The sequence below is a fragment of the Pseudoliparis swirei genome, chromosome 12 (assembly GCF_029220125.1).
Source record: "Pseudoliparis swirei isolate HS2019 ecotype Mariana Trench chromosome 12, NWPU_hadal_v1, whole genome shotgun sequence".
In the NCBI taxonomy this organism is placed as follows: Eukaryota; Metazoa; Chordata; class Actinopteri; order Perciformes; family Liparidae; genus Pseudoliparis; species Pseudoliparis swirei.
The window spans coordinates 23074799-23087193 of record NC_079399.1 but is presented as its reverse complement, the minus strand read 5'-3'; the positions used below and the strand labels follow the sequence as shown (position 1 = coordinate 23087193).

General features: G+C 45.3%; 2 protein-coding genes across 3 annotated transcripts in view; both read left to right on the top strand.

Moving 5' to 3' along the window:
* The window catches only part of LOC130203077 (neurexin-3b-like), a 181067-nt gene extending 176556 nt beyond the window's left edge, over positions 1 to 4511 (top strand). Inside the window, exon 17 of the mRNA XM_056428968.1 lies at positions 2949 to 4511. Coding sequence (XP_056284943.1) covers positions 2949 to 3267 — 319 coding nt within the window. The 3' untranslated portion in view covers positions 3268 to 4511. The remainder of the gene's footprint in view (positions 1 to 2948) is intronic.
* A 1585-nt stretch (positions 4512 to 6096) lies between these two features.
* Positions 6097 to 11045, top strand: LOC130202665 (uncharacterized). 2 transcript variants are annotated; one of them, XM_056428369.1, is made up of 10 exons: positions 6097 to 6416; positions 7906 to 8008; positions 8317 to 8457; positions 8592 to 8746; positions 8869 to 9005; positions 9356 to 9449; positions 9572 to 9910; positions 10014 to 10173; positions 10313 to 10437; positions 10566 to 11045. In XM_056428369.1, exons 2-10 carry the CDS (start codon positions 7912 to 7914, stop codon positions 10848 to 10850), a joined length of 1533 nt encoding a protein of 510 aa, XP_056284344.1. In that variant the 5' UTR covers positions 6097 to 6416; positions 7906 to 7911; the 3' UTR covers positions 10851 to 11045. The 2 variants fall into 2 exon arrangements, with proteins under 2 accessions (XP_056284344.1, XP_056284345.1); XM_056428370.1 differs by lacking the exons at positions 6097 to 6416; positions 8317 to 8457 and having other exon boundaries at positions 7410 to 8008.
* Positions 11046 to 12395: the final 1350 nt, after the last annotated feature.

The window sequence follows — 12395 nt, the reverse complement described above, 5'->3', positions numbered from 1 at the left end:
GACCTGTTTGACCTGTTTGACCTGTCTGACCTGTTTGACCTGTCTGACCTGTCTCACCTGTCTGACCTGTTTGACCTGTCTGACCTGTTTGACCTGTCTGACCTGTTTGACCTGTTTGACCTGTTTGACCTGTCTGACCTGTTTGACCTGTCTGACCTGTTTGACCTGTCTGACCTGTCTGACCTGTTTGACCTGTCTGACCTGTCTGACCTGTTTGACCTGTCTGACCTGTTTGACCTGTTTGACCTGTCTGACCTGTTTGACCTGTTTGACCTGTCTGACCTGTTTGACCTGTCTGACCTGTTTGACCTGTTTGACCCGTCTGACCTGTCTGACCTGTTTGACCTGTTTGACCTGTTTACTTCTTAATAATCCCTTCCTGGGTTTCTGTGGCTTTACTTTGTGAATGTTTTGGTTTTTGCCCTAACTCTGAACGCGTTTTTTTGCAATGCCTTTTAATTATGATTTCTTATTTTCCTTTCTTTTTGTGTGGTGTTCTTTTGTGTTTGTTCCGGAAGGTTTGCATCTCTTTATGGTTTAGTCCTGTTTGTGAGCAACGTACAAACAAGCCGCCCTCGGCAAGAGGAGACGCAGCTTCAACGCGCACCTGAAGGTTTCCAGCCTCGCGGTAGAACACATCTGTTAGCATGTGTCTGGGAGTTATTAAGTCTTATGAATAATCAGTTCCCATAGAGTGCAATGTCAATCACGTCTTAAGAGGAACATATTGTCTCCAGCGTTTATCCTGGATCACAGTTACGTTTCTAGTCATGGTCATCTATTTTCTCTCGGCTACTCAAATGCGATACACAACGTTTGGTGGCGACAACTATTTACTATTTACTTACTATTTATAATGTTGCACGCAACCGTATTATGAAAGCAATAATGTACTCGAGGCAGTAATGAGTCAATAATGACCGCGGACATGTATTGACGGTCCAGTGCTGCCTCGAGGACATTATTGCTTAATTCTGTCAGCGTAAAAGTTCTCGTTCCGTTTTAATTTCACATTAATCAGGAGAAAATACCTGGAAACGTAACTGACGTTCAGTTGGAACCGAAACATTCAGGTGTGGTTGAACTGCGCGGCGACTTTGTGCCATGTGGTGACTGTCGGGGTCAAAAGGCACGAGGGGGGGGGGGGGCTCCTTTAGCTCCTTGTCCAGGTCGTGTTGTTATGTTAAGAAGCCCCTCCCCCTCTATGACACTCTTCACCGACAGCTTCTCATTGGTCCTGCTTCCTTCTCCGGATGCAAACATAAAGCGTCTGTCGGTGCAGCAGGTCGCCCACCTGGCCGGGCCCCTCGGGGCCTTTTGATGCAGCGGGGCCCCCAGCCCTGTTCCCCTCCGTCCGTTTGTTTCCTTCCCTCCGTTTGTTTCCTTCTCTCCGTTTGTTTCCTTCCCTCCGTTTGTTTCCTTCCCTCCGTTTGTTTCCTTCCCTCCGTTTGTTTCCTTCCCTCCGTTTGTTTCCTTCCCTCCATTTGTTTCCTTCTCTCCGTTTGTTTCCTTCCCTCCGTTTGTTTCCTTCCCTCCGTTTATTTCCTTCTCTCCGTTTGTTTCCTTCCCTCCGTTTGTTTCCTTCCCTCCGTTTGTTTCCTTCCCTCCGTTTATTTCCTTCTCTCTGTTTGTTTTCTTCCCTCCGTTTGTTTCCTTCCCTCCGTTTATTTCCTTCTCTCCGTTTATTTCCTTCTCTCTGTTTGTTTCCTTCCCTCCGTTTGTTTCCTTCCCTCCGTTTGTTTCCTTCCCTCCGTTTATTTCCTTCTCTGTTTGTTTCCTTCCCTCCGTTTGTTTCCTTCCCTCCGTTTGTTTCCTTCCCTCCGTTTATTTCCTTCTCTCCATTTGTTTCCTTCCCTCCGTTTGTTTCCTTCCCTCCGTTTATTTCCTTCTCTCTGTTTGTTTCCTTCCCTCCGTTTGTTTCCTTCCCTCCGTTTGTTTCCTTCCCTCCGTTTATTTCCTTCTCTCTGTTTGTTTTCTTCCCTCCGTTTGTTTTCTTCCCTCCGTTTGTTTTCTTCCCTCCGTTTGTTTTCTTCCCTCCGTTTGTTTTCTTCCCTCCGTTTGTTTCCTTCTCTCCGTTTGTTTTCTTCCCTCCGTTTGTTTTCTTCTCTCCGTTTGTTTCCTTCTCTCCGTTTGTTTTCTTCCCTCCGTTTGTTTTCTTCTCTCCGTTTGTTTTCTTCCCTCCGTTTGTTTTCTTCTCTCCGTTTGTTTTCTTCTCTCCGTTTGTTTCCTTCTCTCTGTTTTTCGTTCTTCCTCCGTTTGCTTTTCTTTTGCTGTGCGGCTGCTTCTCGCCCCGCCGCCCTCTGACCTCTGACCTCTGTTTCTCTCTCTCCAGGAGGGGCGCTCGTGATCCCCGTGCTAGTGGAGGAGCCCGTAGACACCCCCTCTGTCTCCACCCGCCCCCCCTCTGTCTCCACCCCCCCGACCCTCCACCCCGTCTTCACCATTATCGAGACCACCAAAGAATCCTCGGCCGCGCCCACCGAGGCGGGGCTGCCTTGCTTGTCGGACCGAGGCGGCGATGATTGTGATGATGGTGGTGATGATGATGATGATGATGATGGTGGTGATGATGATGATGATGATGATGGCATGGTGATTTCGGGGTTTGGCTCAGGCGAACGGCCCCCGACTGACGATGAAGATGTTCACCCCACCTTCTCCCCGGTAACAGATGAGATCTTGACCGCGTCTGACGGCGGCTACAAAGCCCTGGCGCCCGAGTGGGAGGCCAAGGACTCGAGGCCTAGCAAAGCCTCCGAGGCCGGTAGGACTCCCCCCGCGGCGCTCCCCTCGGACACGCCCCCCAAGCGGCCTGCCGGGAAAATGAACAACCGCGAGGTCAAGCCGCCGCAGCCGGACGCCGTCCTGCTGCCGCGGCCCACGCCGTCCTCGGACGGCGCCGAGCCGCGGGGGGGCCCCTTCGCCACGTCCCCCGTGCTGCGCACGGCGCCCGCCGCCGCCGCCCTGCCCACCGCGCCCGGCGTGGTGCGGCGGGCGCCGCCCCCGGGGGCCTCGGAGGTGATCCGCGAGTCCGGCGGCACCACGGGGATGGTGGTGGGCATCGTGTCCGCCGCCGCGCTCTGCATCCTCATCCTGCTCTACGCCATGTACAAGTACCGCAACCGGGACGAGGGCTCCTACCAGGTGGACGAGACGCGCAACTGCATCAGCAACTCGGCCACGCAGAGCAACGGCGCCGCGGCCAAGGACAAGACGCCCGGCGGCGGCAAGAGACCGAAAGACAAGGACAAGGAGTACTACGTGTAGGACGTCCCGACACGCCGCCGCGTGGCGGCGCGTGGCGCCGCGTGGCGGGGAGACAGAACCATATTGGCAACTGTGATGTACAAAGAATGAAATCTCTTCAGAACTCTCCAGACTTCGGGAGTCACGGACCTGGAAGCACACTTACTATTGTAAGCATTACAGAGACGCCGCCGGCCGACGTCCTGCTGGACACGCGCGGCGGTGCAGGACGACGTCGCTAACAAGCCCCGCCCCCCCGGCGCCGTGCCGTCGCGGCGTGTCGAGCGGGATCGGTCCCGGCGTCCGCAGCATGCGTGTCAGGTGTCTGTGGCGTGCTGTTCGTGAGGGACCGTCGGGAACGCCGGAGGTCAGAACACGTGGTGACCAGCGATGTCTCCGCCTCCTCGCGGAGCAGCTGTTTGTGTTTGTGTTGTTTTGTGTTCATTTTGTTATTTACTTATTTATAGGATTTCGGTCCTTTTTTGTTTTGTTTTGGAGCACGATGTCCAGTCAGGCTCCTCGGGGCGAGAGGAGGCGTGGCTTCATGTTCACGTCAGAAGAGACGCAGGGAACCCAGACGGGTTCAAGGAGTACGACCCGCCAGGCACAACAACAACAACACACAACAACACCAATGCGTTGTCGTTGTTCCCAACTTTAAATCTTTAGCTTTTTATTCGACTTCTTAACTTGTTGTGAAATGTTTTTCATGATCTGTCCGGCTGAGATTTAATGATCACAACCTTAAAAACAAAAGTATTCCCGCCAGAGAGGTTCTGTTTGCACACGCGATGACATCATCGCCTGCCGGCGTTCCCGGGATGTAAGTCGTGTCGACCTGGAGGTCAAACTCGTCTCTCCGACCCGCGTGGATGTTCACCGGGAGCTGTCGACCAATTAGAAAGCGGGTCCCCGGAGGCGGGGCCTCGTCCTGAAGCATCTCATCGTGCTCTTCTTCTTTCATTGGACATTTTAAGATCCCGACGCGATCGTAGCGCCGCCCCCCGCTGTGAGCTTCCTGCTTCCTGTTTCCTGTTTCCTGTTTTAAACTCCATGTCCTCTGAAGTCGTTTCTTTCTGTTCCTCGTGTATCTTTTTGGTTTCATGTCTCGTTTCCACGACAGCATCTTGTTTTCTACGTCTTTATTTATTGCTGACGGTGTTTTCCTGTCCTCTGAGTTGAGTTGACTCATTATTATTCATTATTGTCTTTTGCTCCTTTGACTCCGAACAATTCCCGAAAATAAAAAAATGTTCCCAAACTTTGTGGATGTTGAACGTGAGGTGGCTGTCGGTCACTGTGAGGAGGAGGAGGGGGAGGAGGAGGGGGAGGAGATTCTCCTCATCACTGAAGGTGCGATTGTTTCCATCCTGATGGAGTCCAGAGCGTCGTTCACCTACAGAGAGAAGAAGGGGATGAGAGAGAAGAAAGGGGGATGGAGAGAAGAAAGGGGGATGGAGAGAGAAGAAAGGGGGATGGAGAGAGAAGAAAGGGGGATGGGGAAAATAATAATAATGATGATGATAATAATACTAATACTAATAATGGAAAAGTGTGTAAATGTGTGTGAGGCCTTGCAGCCGACCTTTGGCTCCGCCCCCTCTCCCGCCTGCAGCTGATTGGTTGTTCATAAGTGAGCCGTCAGCACGCTGTGGCGTCTAGAGAGACACGTCCACACGGATCATATGAAACACTCTCGTCTCCACGGTAACCGCTGCCGTGACGTCACGGAGCTTCAGGTTTATTTATGAATGGATCATAAACTACGAGACGCTAGAAACAACATGTTCAGAAGAGTGACTGAAGGTATTCACAAGGTGGATCAGGAGACTCCTCCTTCATGAAGAGGAGCATCTTCCTCATCACTGACGATGAACACGAGCGACGGAGATCTCAGTGAAGAAGACAGGAAGCCGTCCACTCCTCCATCTTCTGTTCCTCCAGTTATGAAACAGAAAGAGTCGAAATATGAATGATTATGTTTTATGGTGCAGAGACGAGAACATCAGAAAGAACCTGATGAACCGTGAGCTCCCATTGGCTGAGAGGGCACGGATTGTCTGTGTTCCTCCAGTGAGTGAGTGGAAGTGGAAGTGGAAGTGGAAGTGGATCATCTCTTCATGACAGGATCACATTTCACATCCTCTGACGGCTCTGCAGGTTTCTGTGTGTGTGGCGACATTTGGCCCCGCCCCCCCTGAGGCTCCGCCTCCTGCACCCACAGGCTGGCAGGCGACCCGCCGCTTCAGAGATGAAGACGATGATGAAGATGATGAAAGCTGTTGGAGGAAACATGGAGCACTGGAGATGTCACCAGCATCCAACACAGCATCCTCTTCCTCCTCCTGTCTTCTTCCTTCTCCTTTTTCTCCTCCTCTTCTTCATTCTCCCCTTCCTTCTACTCTTCCTCCTCCCCCTCCTCCTCTCTTCTTCCTTCTCTTCCTCCTCCTTTTTCTCCTCCTGTTCTTCATTCTCCCCTTCCCTCTTCTCTTCTTCCTCCTCTTCTTCTTCTTCCTCCTCCTCATCCCCCTCATTGTTCCTCCTCTTCCTCCTCCTCCTTCCTTTGTTCCATGAGGAAGAGGAGTGATGTCTCCTCTGAGGAGCAGCTGTGAAAATGATGAGACCTGACAGCTCAAATATGAGCCGCGACCTCCAGCGTGATGAAGGTCACGCACACACAAACATTAGCAGAGCTCAAATAGAGAGTGGTGAGTGTGTGTGTGTGTGTGTGTGTGTGTGCGCGCATTGGAAACATCAACGTTCACACACACACACACATAGATAAATGCTCTGTTGTTGCACATTCATGTCACAGCGCGGCATTAGAAGTAGTCAGGTGCACAGCAAAATCAAAAGTGTTGGATATTCAGTGTTAGGGTTGAGTGTTAAAATATAGAGTTATTTCAACTCGGGTTTAGTGTTCATCAACTCCAAGAGAGTTATTGTTCAAAATGAGTTGGTGTTAATACAGGGAGTCAAATGTCATAATCTGCAAATAACTCTACAGTGTTGATTTTACACTACAGCTAGTGTTACCCATCCCCCAGAAGGCTGCATGTTTGAAAGAGGCGGGAGATTGTTTCACGCAGCCAGACAAACACCTTAAGACTCTTTTCTGTGGACTGGACATGTTCAGACATCATTCCAACTGTGACTAGGATGATACGTGTGTAAGTATGTCTCCGCATATGTCTCTTCATTAAATGTTCTACCCTAGTGTGTATTTCTACAGGTAACATTAACGTTGGAATAGGTATAACCTTGATGGTTAGCTAACATTAGCTAGCTATCCAGCTCACTAGGTTTAGCTAACCGAATAGCATAAAGAATGTTTAGCTAGCCAAAGACTGTGGTGTTAGCCAAGTAGGATGAATAGGATATTTTCTCATTAAGAAATTAGAATAATCAACACGTTGCAATCACGTTATATTATGAACCGTGATTGTAATTTTTTTTAAGAATTCTGTAATGGTAGAGCACAGACATTTATTTTGAAGGCAGGTTAAAAATTATCCTATGTTGTCCACTATTTTCTTTTCTTTTCGTTTATTACTGCCATTTCGCCCAAATGTGTGTTATTAAATTATTTAAACAAGTCTATTGGGCTTCATATTAAGGTTAGACACTTTTAAATAAAGAGAAATGTGTGGGGGTTGTCGTGAAATGTCGAGAGCATTTTATTTTGACTGCATTTATCTCACTGTTCCGTTAGCTTTACTTCCTGTTAGTGTCGGGACTTTTCGGGGTAAGCCACGTTTCCACTCTGCTCTTTGCACTTTCGTAGTTTTGGTTCAAATTTAAACTGAAGTTATTTGAAATACATGGAAAGTCAATGTATTATCATGTGTACATTATCTACTTGCAATTTAAGTTATTTTGTATGTCCGTGTGTCGATGTCTGTGGGTAGGGCTGCCATGTGGCTAATGTTCTAAGCTAGCATGTACAGTCAAGAACGTGTGCTAGCATTTGTGTGTGTCGATATAATGCGTGACCAGAAAAATGCAAATGGCAGAAGGCGTAGAGTAATTAAAACATGCGTTGGACAAACATGTCTGCACAATGGAGACGTGAAGAGATGTGCAAGCTTGTTGTTCTGGCCGACACATAGTTGGCTAAACAGAAGGTCAGGCTCAGGCTCTTTTAAGTGAAGGATGGGAGAGCTGGGCGCTCCATGCAGTCGCAGAAGTCAAGGCGATGCCACTCTCCCAACGTTTTCAATAGCGGCTCTGTTAAGCGTTTTACCCGACGAACGTGTCCCGATGTCGGCCGCGAAACCACCAGGGTACCCGCCAGTTATGGAGGAATTTTTTTAGATTTTCAACCCGCCCAAAGTGATCGAAATTCGGACCCCAGACTTGGGCAAACCACGCCGAATCATGGAGCCACGGATAATCTTTAATTCGACTGGAGGAAGTTTTCCTTTAGCGGTTCCATAAACCGCTTAACCCGATGAAAGCGGGTCGCGCATTCGCCAGGTCAGGAAATTTTTGGAGTATGAAAGGGGCTTAAGTGACTTAAAATAGTTAGTCACACAAGTATGATGTACATTAATTTGATTTAGTCGTACACTGCCGACGCCAGGTGGCATAGAAAAGGCAAGGGGAAAACAAAACATGAGTTTTAGATTTTTTATGAATGTTTTTTTCTTTTCTTTGTAGGACAATATGCTGGTCAAGGTGAGATTTGGTTCAAGTCAGAAGTATGTTAAGGTGGCAGAAACCGAAGCAGGCTATGAAGACTACAATACATTTATTGAGAAAGGTTGGTATTACTTGTTTATTACACAGCCATATCTGTTTGGAGTAAACTAATTATTTGCTTGAATGTCAGTTCATGTTATAGTGTCTTTTTTTATATTATTTTAAGTAATATGTTTGGTTGCCTCGCCTACCCAATTGTTTTTTTATTATGTTGACCAATTGTTATGTCTTGTGAGCAAGGCAAAATGGACAATTGGTGTATGATGGGGAATTTATATTACATATTCTGCACACTGCTCAGATTATAATAATAAAAGTGTCAATAGAAGTTTACAAAGGACCATTTTTCTAAATCTGATATTCTCTCAGTAATAGGAAAGTTAGGTCTTCCTCTACAGACAGACTTGCACGTGACAGATCAATCAGGGACAGAGGTGGCTGCAGATGTGTTTGAGGAACTCTTACAAGCAGGGGATCTTACCGTCAATGTGTCCACAGAAAAGTCTGGAGGTAAGACTTAGCTTTGTTCGGGAAAATGAGGATCATCAACTGTAATGTACTGTGAGCTGTTTTACTGACTAGTATTGTAGAGTTGTGACGGTATAACCAATTTTTTGTGTGTATTTCTTTGAATTGTCTTGCAGTTGTGCTTCAACCAGATCAAGCAGAAATTTCTTTTGAGTCGAATGTGTCAGACACCGTATCCTCTGTGCCTTCTGATTCATCTGATGCAACAATAACTATTGAGAACGATGGTGGGAGGAAAAGGACCCACGACGATCGGGAATCAGCTGAAGCGGTATATAGCACATTACATTTGTGAATAAAACTGAAACCCAAAGACATTGTCCAAACGAGCAGTGCTCTTGTTGCCGTAAAGGTTAACATAATAACTTATTGTCTGATTCTTTTTATTTTTAGATGGTGAGAGATGTTCTTCAGTCCAAGCCAGGGGGAGAAAAGGTGTTGCATGAATATGACAAAATGAAGACATTGACGGATGGTACCCGGCGACATATGATAAACCTACTGGTGGCTGACATGATTGAAGTTCATGGGTAAGCATTTTATGTTCACTGGTGCAGATCTTAAATCTATTTTTTCTTCATAGCATAAGATGCAGTTGTTACAGAACCCTGTCACATTATTAAATGAGAGATATATATATAATCTCATTTCTGGAGCAAAAATATTGAAGCAATTAAGTTATACAAATTAATTAGCTAAGGGAATTGTAAACAAAAAGACTAATAGTTATCATGATAACACAAATCATTTGTTTGCATTAATATAGTTTACTTTAGAGATGACTGTCTTTTTTGCTTTCTTCTTGATAATAATACTTATTTTAGTTTGACATTTTAACATTTTAAAGTTTGAAAAATAATATGTTTTTCTACTTTTAAAGGAGGATCCCACCAACCTATGTGCGAACAAAATACGCTCTTGGCATTATAACTCTATTTCCTTACCTCGGGGATCCTTACTCAAAAAATGGATATGTAAGTTTGTAAATGAATGGCTTATACTACAATGTATGCAGGGAGGTTATTCTGAATTTGCCTTGTTTGGCTGTGACCCATCAGTGATGTTTAGTTTTGTTCTTTCTTCTCGAATTTTATAGGAGCACTTCTATGATGCTGACAGTGGATCTGGTTATTTGGCCTGGAGGATAAAGACAGTCCAGCGCAACATTGCAGTTCTATCTCGGAGATGCTCAACCACCTGTACCTATCAAGCTGGACCAAAAAGCAAGAGAGATTTTCTCCTAACTGACAATCAACTGTCTGGCGAGGAATGCCGTGAGGCAATCTCCATATTGAAACATACAACTGATGAATCGGTTGTCAAAGAGAAAATGAGGGCAACATTTCAATACTGTCAGACGGTAGTTCAACAAGACCAGCAAGACTCCTCTACAGTCCTGGATGTTTTCCCACGTTTTCTCGATACACCTGGCTTGGTAAGAAACGCATATGGTTTTATTTATTTTTAAAGTGAACAATGTACATTTAAGGACTACACTTTCAGCACGGTTGCAGGGATTTACGGAGTTTCTTCTGTAGATTGACCAAGACTTTGCCATGATGTTTGGAGAGGAGGCTTCTGGCAGATTCTTGGCAAAATGGCCCACTTTCTTCAAACCCAGGATCCTGGCAAACTGCAAGAATTCTAATGAGAATGTTGAAGACTTGTTGTCTGGGCATCACTCCTCAGATGCGTCTGGTAAGCATCGTTCATTATCTTTTTTAAACATTAATTTACTTGCCTGATTCAGAAATCTTGTATGAGCATAATGTGGATATATTTATTTTCACATGTAAGTCTTTGTTAAATCTTCTACTTTCTTCTGGTTTCCCCCTAGGCTGGGACAGTGACCTGTCAAGTATCCTACTGCTGGTTCACCTACTTCCCCCTACTGCAAAAGGACCCAAGAGTCCTAAAATTAGCTCGCATCAAGCAATCAAACATGTTGTGAGATATTTGAGGGTATGCAATGTTTTAATATGCTTGTTAATTTAGTTATTTTCACAATGCCTCTTTTTGTGAAGAGACACATGTGTTTTTAGTAATATAGTGGGCCATTAAAATTGTTCTTCATGCTTCTGTTTTTCCAGATTGGCGCCAGTGTTGAGACCTTCCTTGAGAGATTGGAACCTGGACAACCCATCCTCCTGTGTGTCGGTGAAGAGAAGAACAACATCCAAAGATTCTATGTCATCGTTGACCACAAGGCCATCCTTGCAAGGCTCAGACGTCCCTGGCAGCTTTCGATGAACTCTTTAAGGCCCACTTCATCTTCAGTGTTCACTACCACGAATCCCTTAACAGCTTCTACACATTCATCCAAACAACTGTGTTCAACATTGATGTGGGAAGTCCCAAGGAAAGTCCTCGTGTGAAGGAGCTCAGAGCAAGACTGCTGAACACAAGTATCTGAGGTGACACACATCCTTGGCTGCAAATATGTTGATTTGTTTTATCTGCAAGTTACACCACATAAGTTCTATGTTGCTTTGTAAGCATTTGAGATTTTACCATGGTTTATATCCAGGAAAGACATTACGTTTGAAATGTGGACAGCCGGGATGTTCTTTATTCTTTGCACTTATTCAGGGTTCAAGAAACACCTTATTCGTTTGCACCGGGACACTGTTTCAACAAATACTGTTAACAGTATGGACACTCAAATAATAGATGAGCCTTCAACTTCAAATGCAGTCAGTACAGATATTCCAGTAACCACCAATGTCTCTGTTGACAAGCATAATTTGGTAAACATGTGTTGTTCTGTTGTAGCACAGTTGCAATCATCAGGTGTTGCTGAGAGCACTATCCAATCAATGGTCGGGTCAATGGAAGAGCTTGTAAACAATATTCACAGTCAAACGAGAGACTCAGTCCTCAACTGCACTTCAGAGATGCAAGGAACAGACTTTGAAAAAAAGCTAGACAGTTGTTTTGAACAACTACAAAATCCTTTCTCAGTCTTAAATACAAGAGCCAAACGACAGAAGTATTTCAAGGAAAAGTGGGAAATAGTTGAGCCAGTTGAGTATGTTCTTGGGGTGCGATTTGATGTACGTAGAGATCGAACAACAGGAGTTTACAATCAGATCCCTGTAACGGATAAGTTTGTGTATGTACCCATCTTAGGAACCCTGAAGTCTATGTTCAAAAATAGTGAAATTTGTGAATGTTTCCTGCAGGCCAAACAAGAGGAAGAAGGATTTTAAAAGATATATGTGATGGGTCATACTTTAAAAAAAATGATTTGTTTTGCCAGCAAAAACATGCATTACAAATTCAACTATATTATGATGATTTCGAGACCGCAAATCCCTTAGGTTCAAAGAAGGATACACAAACTTGGTTGTATTTACTTTATATTGCGGAACCTGCCCCCAAAATACAATTCTGTGTTGATGAATATTCATGTTGTGGCTCTTTTTCACTCACAAGACCTGAAAAAGTATGGATTTGATGAAATACTGAAGCCTCTCGTTGATGATGTTAAAAAACTAGAAAATGAAGGAATAGAAGTGCCTTTCTCTGACTCACCATTGCTAGGGTCTATTATTCAAGTAACTGGTGATAACCTTGGTTTACACGGGCTGTTTGGTTATGTTGAGTCTTTTCTGCAACATATTGTTGTAGATTTTGTTTAACCACGAAGGAAGAGTTTCAATGTGTTTTCACTGAAGATCACCCTGGCTTAATATTTCGTACAAAAAGCATCTATGCAGAGCATTGTTCAGCATTACGTGAAAATCCTATGTTAGTGACAACATTTGGTGTCAAGAAGACATGCTTGCTCAATACATTGCGATTTTTTCACATCTCTGACAACTATGCAGTTGACATCATGCACGACTTGCTTGAAGGTGTAGTGCAGTACGAACTGAAACTTGTCTTTCAATACCTTGTCAAGGAGAAACTTTTATCTT

Excerpts from the sequence above, each read along its gene's own strand:
- LOC130202665 (XM_056428369.1), top strand. The coding sequence starts at position 7,912 with ATGCTGGTCAAGGTGAGATTTGGTTCAAGTCAGAAGTATGTTAAGGTG. Across the intron at positions 8,458-8,591 it reads GTCCACAGAAAAGTCTGGAG|TTGTGCTTCAACCAGATCAA; the intron begins GTAAGACTTAGC and ends ATTGTCTTGCAG. Across the intron at positions 9,450-9,571 it reads CTTACTCAAAAAATGGATAT|GAGCACTTCTATGATGCTGA; the intron begins GTAAGTTTGTAA and ends CGAATTTTATAG.